This window comes from Drosophila elegans, unplaced genomic scaffold, assembly GCF_018152505.1.
Source record: "Drosophila elegans isolate 14027-0461.03 unplaced genomic scaffold, ASM1815250v1 contig_814, whole genome shotgun sequence".
NCBI classification, from domain to species: domain Eukaryota; kingdom Metazoa; phylum Arthropoda; class Insecta; order Diptera; family Drosophilidae; genus Drosophila; species Drosophila elegans.
This window is the reverse complement of record NW_024546167.1, coordinates 11,320,457-11,338,893: the sequence shown is the minus strand read 5'-3', so window position 1 is coordinate 11,338,893 and position 18,437 is coordinate 11,320,457. Positions and strand designations below refer to the sequence as shown.

Below are 18,437 nucleotides of genomic sequence, written 5' to 3'. Positions count from 1 at the left end.
TTCCTTCCAATTAACGGTAACATTGATATTTCAATTGGTTGGTTTTTCCAGATGGAAGTTAATGGTGTGCGCCATGGGTCGGTATTTCTTGACAAGCCTCTATGCGGTACTACTAAAACGCGTTAGGGTATTCTCCATACTCGTTCCGCGAATAGAGAAACGAAAAAAAAAATAGTAAACAACTTTTATTGGAGGGAAAAAAGATAATAAGCCAATTGCTTAGAAGAATCAGTCACCAGGCCCGAAACAAAGAAGCACATAGCCGGTCGCCGACGACAGTTAACCTAACCTCTGATCCGTAACACCGTATATGCCCAGCAGATACAGTCGGCTAAAATGAGCGTGGAGGAGGAAGTATTTCGGATCCAGAAGAAGATGTTAAAGATATCGACGTCCAGCGATGGCTCGGTGAGTGGTCCTCGTTAAAAGACTTTTATTACATTTGTAACAAGAGTATTCCTTATATAGGGACAGGAACAGGCATTGGACCTGCTGAAGGCCCTGCAAACGCTGAACATCAACCTGGAAATCCTGACCAAGACGCGAATTGGCATGACGGTGAATGAACTGCGCAAGAGCAGCAAGGACGATGAGGTGATTGCCCTGGCCAAGACCCTGATCAAGAACTGGAAGCGCTTCCTGGCCAGCCCGGCGCCCACAACGCCCAACCACAGCTCCTCCAAGGAGGGCGCCTCCAACAACAGCAGTGTCTCCAAGTCCTCGAGCGCCGCCAAGTCTTCTTCGTCCTCCTCCAGCAAGGACAAGTCCAATAGCAGCGGCAGCAGCTCTTCAAAGGACAAGGAGAAGAAGGCCTCCTCATCCTCACAGTCATCTTTCCCCTCCGGCGGCATGACGGATGCCGTGCGCATCAAGTGCCGTGAAATGCTGGCCGCCGCTTTGAAGATTGGCGAAGTGCCCGAAGGATGTGGGGAGCCGGAGGAAATGGCCGCCGAACTGGAGGATGCCATCTACTCGGAGTTCAAGAACACGGACATGAAGTACAAGAATCGCATTAGGTCGCGCGTGGCCAACCTCAAGGATCCGAAGAACCCCGGACTTCGCGGTAACTTCATGTGCGGCGCCGTCACTGCCAAGCAGCTGGCCAAAATGACACCGGAGGAGATGGCCAGCGATGAGATGAAGAAGCTTCGCGAAAAGTTCGTCAAGGAGGCCATCAACGATGCCCAGCTGGCCACCGTGCAGGGCACCAAGACCGATCTCCTCAAGTGCGCCAAGTGCAAGAAGCGCAACTGCACCTACAACCAGCTGCAGACCCGTTCCGCTGATGAACCGATGACCACCTTTGTCATGTGCAACGAGTGCGGCAACCGATGGAAGTTCTGCTAACTCCCATATCAGTTCCAATAAACACTCCCAAAACACCGCACACACATCCTTCATATTCTTATAAACATTGTAAAGACACGACGTGAGAAAATCGGAGAAATTTTGTATCTGCTGCCCACACGTGGAGGCGCTTACTCTGACCACCTAAACGAAAAGAAAATAAATTTCAATAAACATTAACTATTGATAAAACGTAGACGCCTTGCCGCCGCAATCAGTTTTCTGCCTGTTCAAATGCCGGTGATAACACCCATGCCGCTGATAACGTCAATACTTTCGTATTGACAATCTGAACGTTTTTCTTTTTCCAAGAATATCGAAGTTTTTATAAAACAAAGGAAAACTAAAATTAAAAAAATCAGTATTTTAAAATATGTAATAAAAATTACATATATGTATGTGTAAGAATTTTTGTTTTATATTTTTAAATGATGGAGCTCTTTTAAAAGCGAAAAGTCAAAATTGTATTAATTTTCAAGAGGATGGCCATAAACAAGTTTCAAACAATAATATGTATGTTTTATTTGAAATTAAATTTAATCCATATGTGAACTATTACAAAACAAGATTATTGTATAAAAGAAAGAAACAAATTATTTATAGTTATATACATATAAGTTATCTGCATCGTTGTGAGTATTATAATATTTTCTCCCCATAGTTAGTCCACATCAATATCAAAGTAGACGGATACAGTGGAAACCCAATGATTAATGCCATCGTCCATTTCGACTGTTAGCATATAGGTTCCTTTTGGTAATGGAACCTTCGAAAACATCCTATCGTTCAAGATGCAGTTCCTGATATAAACATCATTCTAAGAGGATTGCAATAATTTAATTTGATAAAAGAAAATTATAATTTATATGCTACTCACATTGTATGGGCAGGTATGATTAAGGTTGGAATAGGGCGAAATTGCGTTGTAAAAGTAGAATAACACATCCAGGCGGTTCGGATACTTCAAAGCATGACAGAGGTCCTTGGAAACATTAAATAGGAACGGGTGGTAGCCGCTGAGCTTTCGATAAGCGTTAAATCTTATGACCATCCTATTAATTGGTAATTTCAGAAACTTTAAATGGATGTTTGCACCGATAACTCCCCTGCCAAGCACTTTTAGTCGGCATTCGGGGAATTCTATAAAAGATTTATCCAAGATATCACACTTGAGATTCGTTAGGCGCACATATCCGTGGGATTTTCCAATAAGGAAAACGTAGACCAATAGAAGAAACTTCATCGCTGCTATTACCCGGGATGCACTGAATAATTTGTTGCATTGTTTGCCGATTTTAGCCGAATGTTATTACCCTAATTAGACTTTAAACTAAAATTGATTCGATTGGAGTAATTACTAAAATAAAAACAAAGCAAAAACAGAAACGAATGTACTTAACTCTGATTAAGATAAAATGTATAAACAAATTTTCACATTAAAAAAAATGTAAAAAACAAGCTTTTTTCTTGTTCATATGGTTAATTGTTTCTAAAAACGATTCAACACTCAATATTTGAATATGGAATTTATTGACTGTATTTAACGGTATTTTAATGTTGTGATTGTTCCATAATCAGGTATACAAAATGCATGGATTCTGAAATAAAAAAATTGATCGCAGGTCTGGGGCTTTGGAAGTTTATCCATGAAGTTTATCCTATCATAATTAACCAATAATCAAACAATATTTTTCAAATCGGTAAGCATCGGTAATATTTATTTTAGTAACGTTTTCTTAACAGAAAAGTTAAGTGAGGAGGCAGCGCTGCGGCAGAGGGAATGCAGAGTAGAGATGGTAAACATCGATATTTCAAACATCGATATCACCGATATTTAGAAAAACATCGATGACATCGGTGTTGGCATCGATGTTTCTCCACCTTTAATCAATTACTATCCACCTCTAGACGATCGTTGTTTCGAAGTTTGCTCCGCGGTTGGCGTATTTGTATTCGGTTCTTTTTCGCTGCAAGTTCAAATTAACTCGGCCAATAAACAAGTGCAATAAGGCCCGAAAATGCCAAACAGTCTGTAGCGCCTAATTAACCTGTTGCTCGGTCGACTTGTGCTGGAAAAGCTTACTAAACAATCGGCGCGCTGCACTTTTCCTGCGGTTGTCGGTGCGTGACCTATTTATGTAACCTGTTTTTAAAAAAGAATATCCCGCTTTCGACTGGTCCAAAAAGTGTTAATTAAACCGCAATACGAGACCTACAGTTCAGTTCCAAAAAGAGAAGAGTGCAAATTCTGAGGCAACAATTAAGGTAGAGAGTGATTGGAAAGAAAGAGTGCATTAACCCTGCAAGTCGGTGTGTGTAACTGTGAGTTAGTGAGTGTTAGAGCTAGAAAAGCCAGCCAGAGAAAATGACAAGGGTCACAGCTTCAGCTCAGCATCATCATCAGCGTGATTTTTAGTATCATCGATTTTATTATTTTAGTCGAGACGAAGACGTGGCTGCATTGCATTTTTATTGCTTTAACCGACAACCAAATTAAATAGCTACGCTTCAGGTTTCGTTGGCTAGAACGGTACTAACATGCACACACTACCAACGCAGACCCACTCTCTCGCGCACACATACAAACTCGGAAGTGGACAGGTACACCTGCCGAAGAGCAGAAGAGCGAGCGAGAGGGAGATATGCGTTAAGAGCGGCTCACAGTGCAACACATTCATGTTTATGGGTGCCCCGTTCCCTCCGCTCTGCCCCACACCCTTCCCTTTCCCACCCGCTTGCGCCAGCGCTCTCTCTCTCTTTCTCCTTGAGCTTGAACCAGGGTTCTACACAGAAAAAAAAGATCAATACAACTTCATTAACAAAAAAAACTACAAAATAAAAATAAAAATTGCTCATGAAAGTTTTCTACTGAAATTTCAGTCTTTGATGCCAGAAAAAAAAAAACAAAAAAAGGTAAAAGCTTCCTTATGTCAAGAAAGAGCTTAACATTTTTCATTTTGATAAGTAAGCAGAACAATTTTTTTTGTTTATTTTGAATAATCTGTCTGCTTTTCAACTTTAATGAATAAACATGTTACTTCAAAAAACTGGTATCCGGATAGTTAAATTTTTTCTAATTGATCTTACTTAAATTTGATGTATCACATCGATTTTATTTCTTGTGCAGCGGTCAAGAGTTCTCGAATTGACAATAGCAACAACCGCAACGCAGACACACTTGTTTGTCCGGTTTGTTGTTTTTGCTGTTGCACAACGGGACATTTCGTGTGTGGACAATTGGAAAAACCCTTTTTCAAATAAACGCTTTTCATTAGCCGGTTTTTGTTTCTCCTCTCCCATCTCAACCTTTTTTTGCGTTTCCATTTGGGTTGTTGGGTTCCATTAATGCGGTGTTGCTGTTGTTTTTGTTGCTGGGGGCTTTCGCGCACGCAGCGACTTTCTGTTTGTTTGGTGAAACTTTTTTAAGGTCTTCTCTAAATACATAATAAAAAAATGAGCATAATACTTTGCCCAGTTTTTTTTTTGCTGTTGTTTGTGAGTCGTTATATTTTTTTTTAGAAGATTTGAGTGGTAAAACCAGAAACAAATTGTGTGAAAAAGAATTTGATAGCAAACGGCAACGTCTGGAATGGAAAAACTTTGCCAAAAATTAAACAAAATTGTACCTGTTTAACTAAATATTTAAATAAAAATCGTAGATAATAAAAATATCCAAAACTTGAATATAATTTTACTGAAGCACTTAAACCCTTTAGAACGTGATTTAAAAGTGCGCGACCCTTAAAGTGAAAACTCCGTAATATTATATTCCACAAGAATATAAAATAAACGGAAGGTATATTTTTTATATAATGCATTCACTTCCGTTAAGTTTATTTTATATTTAAATTGCTAACTTAACTTTGGATTTATTTAAAAGTCATTAAGAGTTATCAGCTTGTAAATAAAACTGTTGTTCAAAAATTCAAAAGCTTTACTATATTTCCACTTCGGCCAAAATTGGTACGACCCGAAAACATTAAAAAAAACTTTGTTTAAAAAATGTATGCAATAAATCAATAAATAAAACAATAAACTCTTTAAGCAAATCACGATAGCAAACTAATACACTAAAATCTTAAACTAATTAAATAAAATGCAGAATAGATTTTTATTTCGTTTATGTCGATTTAGCTAAACAATAGTTGTAATGCTGTTATACCACACATTGCTCAAGAAGTGACAACAACATGGTGTCATGTGTCAAAGTCAAAGTGAACAAAAAGTGGGTACATTAAACAATTGCTATAAGCGCGATTCATGTAAGGTTGTGCCTACATATATGTATATGTAGAGTAGATGGCATAAAACGTAATTGTACGTGGCAGCCACACACGAACTTTCACTAATGACTCTCGATGAACTTTTGGATCACTCACACTCCACTCGAAACGCACTCACTCACTCACTTTTATATACGAGTGCATATATGCACTTTGAAACGTGCCAACCGTGTGTCATTGGATGCACTATCCGAAGCAAAATCTGCAGAGACGGAAATTCTTAGACGCGCTTTTCTCGGTTCTTACGATTTTAATCGTTTTTGGTCATGCCCTGAGATATGTGTCTGCCGCACACCTCGAATTTACACCTTGTTTAATGTTTCTTGCTTATCTCCACCTGCACTTCAGTGAGCTCTGATAACAACAGTATGAGTACAAAGCAATCATTTTTAAATAATTCATGGATGACCGACCGTGTTTGGTTAAAGTGGTCTCTTGAATTAGAAACCCATTTCTTTTCCCTGTTATGGTTTGGAAATATTTGTGCGCTAAGGATGTTGCACATTTAAAAATCTTTTATATAGGTATGTTGTTCTTAGATTGGTAACAATTGTTTATTGTGTTCTCGAATATATTTTTAAAAATAAAAATAAATTTATAAACCAATTAAATAATATTTAGTTAAATAGTTTACAGGTTCACCTGTATCTGTATTTACGTTTCCAATTCATTAAGAACTGAGTTTGTTAATGGGCTTAGGAGACAGTGACATAATAATACCCTTAAAGTGGGTGCTGATAACAGTACAGCGCATATTGGGCAATATTATTTAAAATGCTATCTGTGTATGTATCAGCTAACTGCTTGAACTCTAACCAACAATTCAGGTTGCTATATAGTCATGTTTGAGTGTGGATCGCGGATCGGTTCCCTATGTGCATTATACTTGTATTTTGACCGGCAGAGCGTAACCAGACTGGTATGTGTACGTGTATACGTGCCGCCGTGTGCCACTAAATTTGGTTGCTCTTGCTGGTGCTGCTTTTTTGTCTGGCATGTTGCAATTACTATGGAGAGGAGAGACGCCTCCAAGCTATACTACGGCTGATACCATACCTCTGTTAGTCCATGTGTTAAATGATGGATGGGGTGTCCGATTGAAAGGCGGTTGCGATGGTAACCGACTGGGAAATGACGCCAGCTTGAAATTCTGATTCATGGCTGGCTTTTAAAATAAAGCTGTTTAGTTAAAAAAAAACTGATCCACATGCTGATTGCATTGCATTAAAAGAGTCTCAACGGGGTATTAGAAGACGTGATGCACAGATACAAATTAAAGATTAATTGAAACTCACTTTAAAATGATTAATCTAAGAGATAAAAAAGAGTTTTCAAATTAAAGATCAACAAGAAATCATTTTGAAAGGATTCTGGTTTTTAAAACCAGAAGTAGACCGTAGTTGAAGTAGAAAGTTAAAAATGTTTATAAATTGATATCCTAAACATTGTATTTACAGAAATTGTTTTCCTTAAAAACAAATCGTCCATGTCAACACCTTGCTTTCATCTTTTCAAACATATCTAATTGCAGATAGTGCAGTTTTCTTTTGCCTAAATAAAAAGTATTGTTAAATTTCTGCCATGCCGTAAAAAGTAATGAAAGTAAATATTTTCAATGAAAACCAAGTAATTTGCATAACAAACGCAGCTCATTGAGACCTTCGATTTCGGTTAGACGCTCTTTTTCGGGTGGTTCTCGTATCCAATTGATTGTGTTCGGGGCGACTGAAGCTTAAAAGTGAAAATAGCTCGATGGCCTTTTTTGCATGTCTAAAGGTGTAAAGGTTTATTTATTTTTTATAAGATTTTCGGTCACGTATGGGATGGTTTGGGTCGGTTTCCCTATTTTGAGAAGAAAAGAAGTATCGAAAGTATGAGTTTTATGGATGTGTTTAAGACTGATGACTAATTCGTTGTTGTTTTTGTTTTGTTAATGAGTTGCCACTTTTGGCTCAAGACTTAGTAAGCGAGTGTGTGTTGTTGGCCAAATGGAGGAAAGAAAGACGTTTACCTCAAGCTAGGAAAGCGCTATGATAGCAAGAACAACAAAGAGACGACGGACCACAAACGAAGACAGCGACAAGTTGTGAATTCTTTCAATTTACCGTAAACTTCACCTTAATTTTTTTTTTTTTTCAAAGCCGGTTTTAGTTGCCGCAGGCGCTAACTTGTATTTTGTTATTGTTGTTCATGGCTAACTCTTCCACTTGTTCTCTTTTGGAACAGAAAAATAATACAAGAGGCAGCAGCGAAGAGGAACGGGCTTTTGTCTCTGGATGCCAACGCAGGATCAGTAAATGAAGGACGACGAATATGGTGATTGTAACACGTGTAAGTATTTACTCCTTATTAGCGAGAGTATCATAAGGGATCATTCCAGGCACTCCCATATATCACACTCTTTCCTCTACCATGAATACAAAAAGCGGAAGTTTCATGCCATGCCTCACTTCAACTCCCATTACTCTGACACAGTGGTGGATGAAAATATTTGTATGGGGTGAAACAACAGGTTGCTAGTCTCAACAGAAAGTTTTTAGACTAATATACAAATTTTACTATTGATTGTATTTATTTTTATCTCAGAAAGCTTTACTTAAAATGTTTCAATGTAAAAAACAAGAGCACTGTTTAGTCTTCTGTACAATTCAAATTTTGTTTAAAATTGTTCATTTGTAAAAAAAACCCCACTCCAATTATTTTAGATACTTAATAAAGGTACTAACTTTGAATACATTTTAATAACTAACCATATCTTAAACTTCTTTTGTAAGAACCTTATTTATAACTCTCAAACTCGGGATGTTTGTTGTCAGAACCTTTTTCGTTACTTCTTGATCGTCGTTTAAGTTGTTATTGCCTCAAAATAGTTTCCTTATTAATTAGTTTCAAAACTGCCCTTCGGTCAGAGGTTCTTGTGTAAAACATTTGTGTAAAACCACCTCCTCATATATTTTCGCCCATCACTGTGCCTTGCTGATGTCTGTCCCTGGTATCGCTATTTTTGTTGCGTTCCGCTCAAGTGACTCTTACAACAAACAGTACATAGGTTTTTATGGCCCCCATGTCCATGGCAACCGAATGGGGCAGCCTCGTAAAGAACTGAATGTCAAATTGTAAAATATTCAATTGGTAAAAAATTGAAAAATTGTAATTACGCCTCTAATCGACAACAGGGTGACTACATCTGGATAGAGCCCGCCTCGGGGCGAGAATTCGATGTGGCCATTGGAGCACGTGTCGTCTCCGCGGAGGGTCGTCGCATCCAGGTGCGCGATGACGATGGCGACGAGGTCTGGTTGGCCCCCGAGCGCCGCATCAAGGCCATGCACGCGTCCTCCGTCCAGGGAGTGGAGGACATGATTTCCCTGGGCGATCTGCACGAGGCTGGTATCTTGCGGAATCTGCTTATACGCTACAAAGAGAATCTGATCTACGTGAGTAAATCAATATTTACTAGTTATAAATACTAGTTAATACTTTAACTCTAAAAAATAAACCAATCACATTTTGTACTCAGAATTGAAAAATTGATAATTGCGATATTCTGATAAACCTCATATTAGTTTACTCAAGTCTTATCTAAGAGTCATAATATTGAACCATGACCAATAACTGTTAAGAACCTTTCGTTTTTTCCTATTTCTTGTGCTTTTTTAAGAATAGAAAATGTATAAGTATTTATAAACCAAATTTAGATTGACGACCAGCGTTATCGCAAATACAAGCTTTAATTTGTTACCAAATGATATTATAAGTTTGCTATATAAACGTTATTCTTTCGCCTTACTTTCAGACCTATACCGGTTCCATATTGGTTGCCGTTAATCCCTACCAGATCCTGCCTATCTACACGGCCGATCAGATCAAGCTCTACAAAGAACGTAAAATCGGAGAACTTCCGCCGCACATCTTTGCGATTGGAGATAATGCGTATGCGCACATGAAACGATATCGCCAGGATCAGTGCATCGTGATATCCGGAGAGTCGGGAGCTGGCAAAACCGAGAGCACAAAGTTGATCCTGCAGTATCTGGCTGCGATCAGTGGCAAGCATTCGTGGATCGAGCAGCAAATCCTCGAGGCGAATCCCATTCTGGAAGCCTTCGGAAATGCCAAAACCATTCGCAATGACAATTCATCGAGGTAAACATTAAATGCACACAATATTTATGACCTGAGATGTGCTATTAATAAAATTCATTCTTGTACAGGTTTGGCAAATACATAGACATACACTTTAGCGCCAATGGCGTGATCGAGGGAGCCAAAATCGAACAATATCTGCTGGAGAAGTCACGAATTGTTTCCCAAAATCATAGTGAACGCAATTATCATGTGTTTTACTGCATTTTGGCCGGACTATCGGCGGAGGAGAAGAGTCGCCTTGATCTTGGCATGGCTGCTGATTATAAGTAAGCTTTTAACTAACGTTAATAATAACCGGAAATGAGCTATATTTAATTTAACATTTTTGTAGATATCTGACTGGTGGCAATAGCATAACATGCGAGGGACGCGATGATGCTGCCGAATTTTCCGACATTCGATCCGCCATGAAGGTTCTGCTCTTCTCCGATCAGGAAATCTGGGAGATTATCAAGCTGTTGGCTGCCCTGCTGCACTGTGGCAACATCAAGTACAAGGCAACTGTGGTGGATAATCTGGACGCCACCGAGATACCGGAGCACATCAATGTGGAGCGTGTGGCCGGACTGCTTGGACTTCCCATTCAGCCGCTGATTGACGCTCTGACACGTCGCACACTATTTGCTCACGGCGAGACGGTGGTGTCCACTCTGTCGCGGGATCAATCTGTGGATGTGCGCGATGCCTTCGTAAAGGGCATTTACGGACGAATGTTTGTGCACATCGTCCGGAAGATAAACACGGCTATTTTCAAGCCGCGCGGCACCTCACGGAACGCCATCGGAGTGCTGGACATCTTTGGCTTTGAGAACTTCGATCAGAACAGCTTTGAGCAGTTTTGCATCAATTATGCCAATGAGAATCTGCAGCAGTTCTTTGTGCAGCACATTTTCAAACTGGAACAGGAGGAGTACAACCACGAGGCCATCAATTGGCAGCATATCGAGTTTGTGGACAATCAGGATGCCCTTGACTTGATAGCTATTAAGCAGCTGAACATTATGGCTTTGATCGATGAGGAGGCCCGCTTTCCCAAGGGCACGGATACAACGATGCTGGCCAAACTGCACAAGACCCATGGAGCGCACAAGAACTATCTGAAGCCCAAGTCGGACATTAACACCAGCTTCGGATTGAACCACTTTGCCGGCGTAGTGTTTTACGATACGCGTGGATTTCTAGACAAAAACCGAGACACCTTCAGTCCTGATCTCCTGCACTTGGTTAGCCAGAGTGGCAACAAGTTCCTGCGCCAAATCTTTGCCCAGGACATTGAAATGGGTGCAGAGACGAGGAAGCGAACGCCCACACTGTCCACTCAGTTCAGGAAATCGCTAGATGCGCTGATGAAGACGCTCTGCAGCTGTCAGCCATTCTTTATTCGATGTATCAAACCCAACGAGCTGAAAAAGCCGATGATGTTCGACCGTGGTTTGTGCTGTCGTCAGCTGCGTTACTCTGGCATGATGGAAACGATCCGGATTCGTCGTGCTGGCTATCCCATTCGGCATGGATTCCGGGAGTTCGTAGAACGGTATCGTTTTCTAATACCCGGAGTGCCGCCAGCTCATCGCACGGATTGCCAGGCGGCTACTTCAAGGATTTGTGCCGTGGTTCTGGGCAAGTCCGACTATCAACTGGGCCACACCAAGGTCTTCCTGAAGGATGCCCACGATCTGTTTCTGGAACAGGAGCGAGATCGAGTGTTGACGCGAAAAATCCTCATTTTGCAGCGCAGCATTCGTGGTTGGGTGTACCGACGAAGGTTCCTGCGCCTGCGCGCCGCTGCCATCACAGTGCAGAGATTCTGGAAGGGCTATGCCCAGCGCAAACGTTACCGGAACATGCGAGTGGGCTACATGCGTTTGCAGGCCCTAATCCGATCGAGAGTCCTGTCCCATCGATTCCGCCATCTAAGGGGTCACATTGTCGGTCTGCAGGCCCATGCTCGGGGATATCTGGTGAGGCGGGAGTATGGTCACAAGATGTGGGCCGTCATCAAGATCCAGTCGCATGTGCGACGAATGATTGCCATGCGTCGGTACCGGAAACTTCGCTTGGAGCACAAGCAGTTCGCCGAGGTGCTCCAGCTTCGCAAGCTGGAGGAGCAGGAGCTACTGCATCGCGGCAATAAGCATGCCCGGGAAATTGCCGAACAACATTACCGAGATCGATTGCACGAACTGGAGCGTCGGGAGATTCAGGAACAAATGGAAAATCGTCGTCGAGTGGAGGTCAATATGAATATTATCAATGATGCAGCACGCAAACAGGAGGAGCCGGTGGACGATGGCAAACTGGTGGAGGCCATGTTCGACTTTCTGCCCGATTCCAGTAGCGATGCACCCACTCCGCATGGCGGTAGAGAAACGTCCGTGTTCAATGATTTGCCCCATGCGCAAAACGTCAACCAGGAGGATATTATTGCACCCATGCACATCTCCGAGGATGAGGAAGATCTGTCGGAATTCAAGTTTCAGAAATTCGCAGCCACTTACTTTCAGGGGAATGTGAATCATCAGTATGCTAAGAAGGCTCTAAAGCACCCACTTCTTCCACTTCACACGCAAGGCGATCAACTTGCGGCGCAGGCCTTGTGGATCACAATACTCAGGTTCACTGGTGATATGCCGGAGCCCAAGTATCATACAATGGATCGAATGGATACCACATCCGTAATGTCCAAGGTCACGGCCACATTGGGGCGTAATTTTATAAGGAGTAAGGTGAGTTAAGATTTTACATCACAGTGTAAAGTGGTAAAAGTTAATTGTATCTTTCTGAAATATCTAAAAACTTGATACTACACTTGATTTATAGGAATTCCAAGAGGCTCAGCTCATGGGCCTGGATCCCGATGCCTTTCTCAAGCAAAAACCGCGCTCGATCCGCCACAAACTGGTATCTCTGACCCTGAAACGAAAGAACAAGTTGGGCGAAGATGTGCGCCGACGGCTGCAGGACGACGAATACACGGCGGATAGCTACCAATCGTGGCTGCAATCGCGTCCCACCTCGAACCTGGAGAAGCTGCACTTCATCATTGGCCATGGCATCCTGCGAGCCGAGCTGCGTGACGAAATCTACTGCCAGATATGCAAGCAGCTGACCAACAACCCCCTGAAGTCCTCGCATGCCAGGGGATGGATTCTGCTCTCACTGTGCGTGGGCTGCTTTGCGCCTTCGGAGAAGTTTGTCAACTATTTGAGGGCCTTCATCCGTGAGGGTCCGCCGGGATATGCGCCGTATTGTGAGGAGCGACTGAAGCGAACCTTCAACAATGGAACCCGCAATCAACCGCCTTCGTGGCTGGAGTTGCAGGCCACCAAATCGAAGAAGCCCATTATGCTCCCGATTACGTTTATGGATGGCAATACGAAGACTCTGCTGGCCGACTCCGCCACCACGGCCCGGGAGCTGTGCAATCAATTGTCGGACAAGATAACGCTCAAAGATCAGTTCGGTTTCTCACTGTACATAGCGCTGTTCGACAAAGTCAGCTCCTTGGGCAGTGGCGGCGACCATGTGATGGACGCCATCTCACAGTGCGAGCAGTATGCAAAGGAGCAGGGCGCCCAGGAGCGAAACGCGCCGTGGCGTCTGTTCTTCCGCAAGGAAATCTTTGCACCCTGGCACGAGCCCACCCACGATCAGGTGGCCACGAACCTCATTTACCAGCAGGTCGTTAGGGGTGTTAAATTTGGCGAATATCGCTGCGACAAGGAGGAGGACCTGGCCATGATTGCTGCGCAGCAATACTTTATCGAATACTCTACAGATATGTCCATGGAGCGGTTGTTCACCCTGCTGCCCAACTTTATACCCGACTTTTGTCTCAGCGGTGTGGACAAGGCCATCGAACGCTGGGCCGCTTTGGTTCTGCAGGCCTATAAGAAATCCTACTATGTCAAGGACAAGATTGCGCCGCTGAAGATAAAAGAGGACATCGTCAGCTATGCCAAGTACAAGTGGCCCCTGCTCTTTTCGCGCTTCTACGAAGCCTATCGCAACTCAGGTCCGAATCTGCCCAAGAACGATGTCATCATAGCGGTCAACTGGACGGGCGTCTATGTGGTGGACGATCAGGAGCAGGTCCTGCTCGAATTAAGCTTCCCCGAAATCACAGCCGTATCCAGTCAGAAGACCAACAAAGTGTTCACCCAGACATTCAGTCTATCCACGGTTCGGGGCGAGGAGTTCACGTTCCAGAGTCCCAATGCTGAGGATATTCGAGATCTGGTTGTCTACTTCTTGGATGGCCTGAAAAAGCGGTGAGTTAGGAAATTTGCTAACAAATTTGTATAATTTAAGAGCAACTATAGCTGAAGCCAAATTAATGAAACATTTTTTCACTGTTTTCAGTTCGAAATTTGTTATAGCCCTTCAGGACTATCGCGCACCTTCGGATGGTACGAGTTTTCTGTCATTCTTCAAGGGTGATCTGATCATACTCGAGGACGAATCCTGCGGTGAATCAGTGCTTAACAACGGCTGGTGCATAGGTCGCTGCGATCGCTCCCAGGAGCGTGGCGATTTCCCAGCCGAAACGGTCTATGTCCTGCCGACGCTTAGTAAACCACCGCAGGATATTCTCGCCCTGTTTAACATCGAGGAGGCCCATCATGGACGTCGTTTGAGCATGGCTTCCAATGGCGGTGCGGTGGAGCCAAGGGATCGACCGCATACGTTAATGGAGTACGCCCTGGACCATTTCCGTTTGCCCCCGAAACGCACCATGTCCAAGACACTCACCCTGAGCTCGAAACGAAGTGAAGAACTGTGGCGCTATGCCCGGGATCCCATCAAGGCGCCGCTGCTACGCAAGTTGCAAAGCAAAGAGGAGTTCGCCGAGGAAGCCTGCTTCGCCTTTGCGGCCATACTGAAGTATATGGGAGATCTGCCTTCGAAGCGACCCCGGATGGGCAACGAAATCACGGATCACATATTTGATGGACCGCTTAAGCACGAGATTCTGCGCGATGAGATCTATTGTCAGCTGATGAAACAGTTGACGGACAACCGCAACCGGATGTCCGAGGAGAGGGGCTGGGAGCTGATGTGGTTGGCCACTGGACTGTTTGCCTGCTCGCAGGGTTTGCTCAAGGAGTTGCTGCTGTTCCTGCGCAGTCGGCGTCATCCCATCTCACAGGTAATAGTATTGAACAATACAATAATGTCTGCAACTATTAATACCTTCATTTACTTATTTGGCAGGACTCAATGCATCGACTGCAAAAGACCATACGCCATGGACAACGCAAATATCCACCGCATCAGGTGGAGGTGGAGGCCATACAGCACAAAACCACACAGATCTTCCACAAGGTCTACTTCCCGGACGACACGGACGAAGCCTTCGAGGTGGACAGCTCCACGCGGGCCAAGGACTTCTGCAACAACATCTCGCAACGCCTATCGCTTCGCACCAGCGAGGGCTTCTCCCTGTTTGTGAAGATTGCCGATAAGGTCATCTCGGTGCCCGAAGGCGATTTCTTCTTCGACTTCGTACGCCATCTGACCGACTGGATAAAGAAGGCGCGACCCATACGCGATGGGGCGAATCCGCAGTTCACCTACCAGGTCTTCTTCATGAAGAAACTGTGGACGAACACAGTGCCAGGCAAGGATCGGAATGCCGATCTCATATTCCACTATCACCAGGAGTTGCCCAAGCTGTTGCGCGGCTATCACAAGTGTTCCCGGGAGGAGGCGGCCAAGCTGGCGGCTCTCGTCTTTCGCGTTCGCTTCGGTGAAAATAAACAAGAACTGCAGGCCATACCGTAAGCTGAGCAACAAATATTCCACCCTCTCCGTTCCACTAACTTAAGAGTTTCTTGCTTTAGGCAAATGCTGAGAGAACTTATTCCATCGGATATTATGAAAATGCAGAGCACTAGCGAATGGAAACGATCGATTGTGGCCTCTTATAACCAGGATGGCGGCATGACTTCCGAAGATGCCAAAGTGGCCTTCTTAAAGATCGTTTACAGGTAGGGATCATTATAAACAAAATTTATAATCGTTCCCTTAACCATTTTAATTTAATTGAATAGATGGCCAACCTTTGGTTCCGCTTTCTTCGAGGTGAAACAAACCACCGAACCAAACTATCCCGAAATGCTACTAATAGCCATTAACAAACACGGCGTGAGTCTCATACACCCAGTGACCAAGGTAAGAAATTATCAATTGATTATGATTTATAGATTTGGGTTGCATTAATTTTTTATATTCCAATTAACTCAAAAGTTTAATTATGATTTTTCATGTTTATAAAGCTGGCTTCTATATTTCCTGTAATTGTGACTTTAATTTTGTTTGTAGGATATATTGGTCACACATCCTTTTACACGCATCTCGAACTGGTCCTCGGGCAATACATATTTCCACATGACCATCGGCAATCTGGTGAGGGGCTCGAAACTGTTGTGCGAAACGTCGCTGGGCTACAAGATGGACGATCTGCTGACTTCATATATTTCGTTGATGTTGACCAATATGAACAAGAATCGAACAATACGAGCCAACTAGTAAATCCTACAATTACCGCAAATATTTATAATAATTATAAATAACAATTGCAATAACTTATACATGCCTAGTACTTTCTAGTTTTAAGTGATTCCTTATACCCACCCCCTTTGTTCTAATTGCATTCCCTCCTCGGAGAAATCATTCCAATTTTGGCCTTGTTCAGCTATCGATTATACCAAACCAATTTCCAATTTTGTTTGTTTTTATTTGTATAAATTTTGCAATTATGCTCTTAGTTATTCTTATGGCACATTCCGATTAAATTATTAAATACGATGTTTTGTATGAAGAAAAGGTCTTACATATCCATAGATAAGCATTTGTATCTACGCATTTTGCATCTATCTCTTTGTATATCCTAACTGCATATCTGTACTGATGACGTTTTGTATCAAATACATAGAAATGTTCAATTATTAAATAAATTATATACAATTTACTTTACAATTTTTATTTAGCAGGGGACAGATGAAATGGCACCTTCTATTGATTAAATTTTGTTATAAGGAATAATCTGTGAATTTAAGTGAAACAAATTTTTTTATTCGTAAGTGAAATTAGAAGAAAATCTCTTTCTGATCAGAAAGGCCGAAAGTTGGTTTAAAGGTTGTGCAAATAGTTAGAGGCTAAATTTGATTAACGCATACAGTTGTATAACTTATAATATACTAAGAAAACAATAACTCTAGGTTTAATTGCTTCTTGATAAAGTTGCTTAAACTGACTTATAAAAACGCCAATAAAATCTATGAATTTTAAATCTAGAATCATTAATAGCATTGAACAATAGCAAGGAGATTAAGTTTTGATATTGGATAGAGTGTTCGACTTATCAAATACGCTAACTTATCCAGGAAATTGACTTAAATGTTGGTCATTAAAAAGAAGACTCAATTATTTCTACAGAAATACGAAATACTATTAAATTATAATTAGTTTTGCCAAATGACTTTTTCAATCGATAAACCAATCTTGACCTACGGCTTTGAATTTTCCACCTGTGTATTAGGCAGTGTACGTGTCCAAAGTCTTGTGAACAACATTTTATATAGGACTTGCACATATAGTTTCCCTTGATTTTCTTGGCTGACTCCCACGCCGGCGATTTCCCACGCATTGTATTTTGCGAGAATTTCCATTTTTCCCCAGCGTGTGAAAAACGGCAGCAGTCAGCAGCAGGCCATACGACTTAAGACGGCAGGTAGACTTAGATTTTTCAAGATAATTAACTTTTTTAGTAGTCCGTCGGTATGAAGTTGTGTAGCAGTCCTGAGAACTTTTAGAAATAGCTGTCTCCCCCCTTTCTAGAAGCGACCGCAATCATCGCACTCACCTGTCCAAACAGTGGGGTAGAAAGAGGGCCGGGGAAATGTGAAGGAATTGTTCATTAAAAATTCCAAACTAATTTCATATTCAGCTTCTTATAAGACGGCGACGACCTTAAGAGGTTGCAGTTCCAATTGTGAGTCTCGGAACTTTTGGTGGTGGTTTTTCCATCATCACATGAAGAGGCCAGTTTTCCTCACGCAACCCAAGTTCGTTGTTTGAGTCTTTCGTTCCCATCGCATGGCGCGCAGTGAAATTTTAGGGGTTGCAACCAAGTTCCTATTGGCTGACTCTGATAAGAATAATGTCTCCCAACAATAAGATAAGTTTAAATGCTTGGTCAGCTCTCACCTTCTGAATCCGCTGAGCGGAAGTAAGCGATAATTAATTCAAAACTGCGAATCTTAATTTGTAAATCTGTAAAGACAGCAGCGACGACTGTATAAATATTCAACAAAAGGTAGTAAAACTCTCACAGCAGCTCGGCAGCGGCTTTTTGGGCTGTGAGAAAATTCTGCTCCTTAACTTGGCCAAAAACGGAAACAATAGTGTTATATATCTATGTATATTTGCTTCTTAGCTTGGCGTTCAGCAATCCAGACCAAACTATAATTAAAGTTGGCCCCGCCAAGGGGGTTGCGAGGCAAGTCATCGTGGGAAGAGCTGCACTTGTTTTGTTTAAAAATATTCACACGATACTGGGCCAAATTCCCACAGCAATTTAAGGCAACCAATCCTCCCCCAGCTCTCCACCTCAGTCCAACCAAGAGTGGTGAACAAGAATAATCACGCAAAATA

The 18,437-nt window shown here is 42.3% G+C and overlaps 3 protein-coding genes across 4 annotated transcripts; 2 read left to right on the top strand and 1 right to left on the bottom strand.

The window, feature by feature from the left end:
* Nucleotides 1-90: 90 nt before the first annotated feature.
* Nucleotides 91-1,543, top strand: LOC108139043 (transcription elongation factor S-II). The gene is made up of 2 exons (XM_017261660.2): nt 91-408; nt 469-1,543. The coding sequence occupies exons 1-2, from the start codon at nt 337-339 to the stop codon at nt 1,345-1,347; spliced, it is 951 nt and encodes a 316-aa protein (XP_017117149.1). The 5' UTR covers nt 91-336; the 3' UTR covers nt 1,348-1,543.
* A 49-nt stretch (nt 1,544-1,592) lies between these two features.
* LOC108139044 lies at nt 1,593-3,108 on the bottom strand. The gene is made up of 2 exons (XM_017261661.2): nt 2,225-3,108; nt 1,593-2,164 (listed from the first exon to the last, which is right to left on the bottom strand). The coding sequence occupies exons 1-2, from the start codon at nt 2,588-2,590 to the stop codon at nt 2,009-2,011; spliced, it is 522 nt and encodes a 173-aa protein (XP_017117150.1). The 5' UTR covers nt 2,591-3,108; the 3' UTR covers nt 1,593-2,008.
* Nucleotides 3,109-3,244: 136 nt separating this feature from the next.
* On the top strand, nt 3,245-16,752 carry LOC108138879 (myosin-VIIa). Of its 2 annotated transcripts, none has more exons than XM_017261409.2 (12): nt 3,245-3,468; nt 7,857-7,961; nt 8,807-9,067; nt 9,427-9,776; nt 9,845-10,045; nt 10,111-12,505; nt 12,600-14,050; nt 14,142-14,928; nt 14,994-15,559; nt 15,623-15,769; nt 15,833-15,953; nt 16,104-16,752. In XM_017261409.2, the coding sequence occupies exons 2-12, from the start codon at nt 7,944-7,946 to the stop codon at nt 16,308-16,310; spliced, it is 6,504 nt and encodes a 2,167-aa protein (XP_017116898.1). In that variant the 5' UTR covers nt 3,245-3,468; nt 7,857-7,943; the 3' UTR covers nt 16,311-16,752. The 2 variants fall into 2 exon arrangements, with proteins under 2 accessions (XP_017116898.1, XP_017116899.1); XM_017261410.2 differs by having other exon boundaries at nt 3,245-3,612.
* Nucleotides 16,753-18,437: the final 1,685 nt, after the last annotated feature.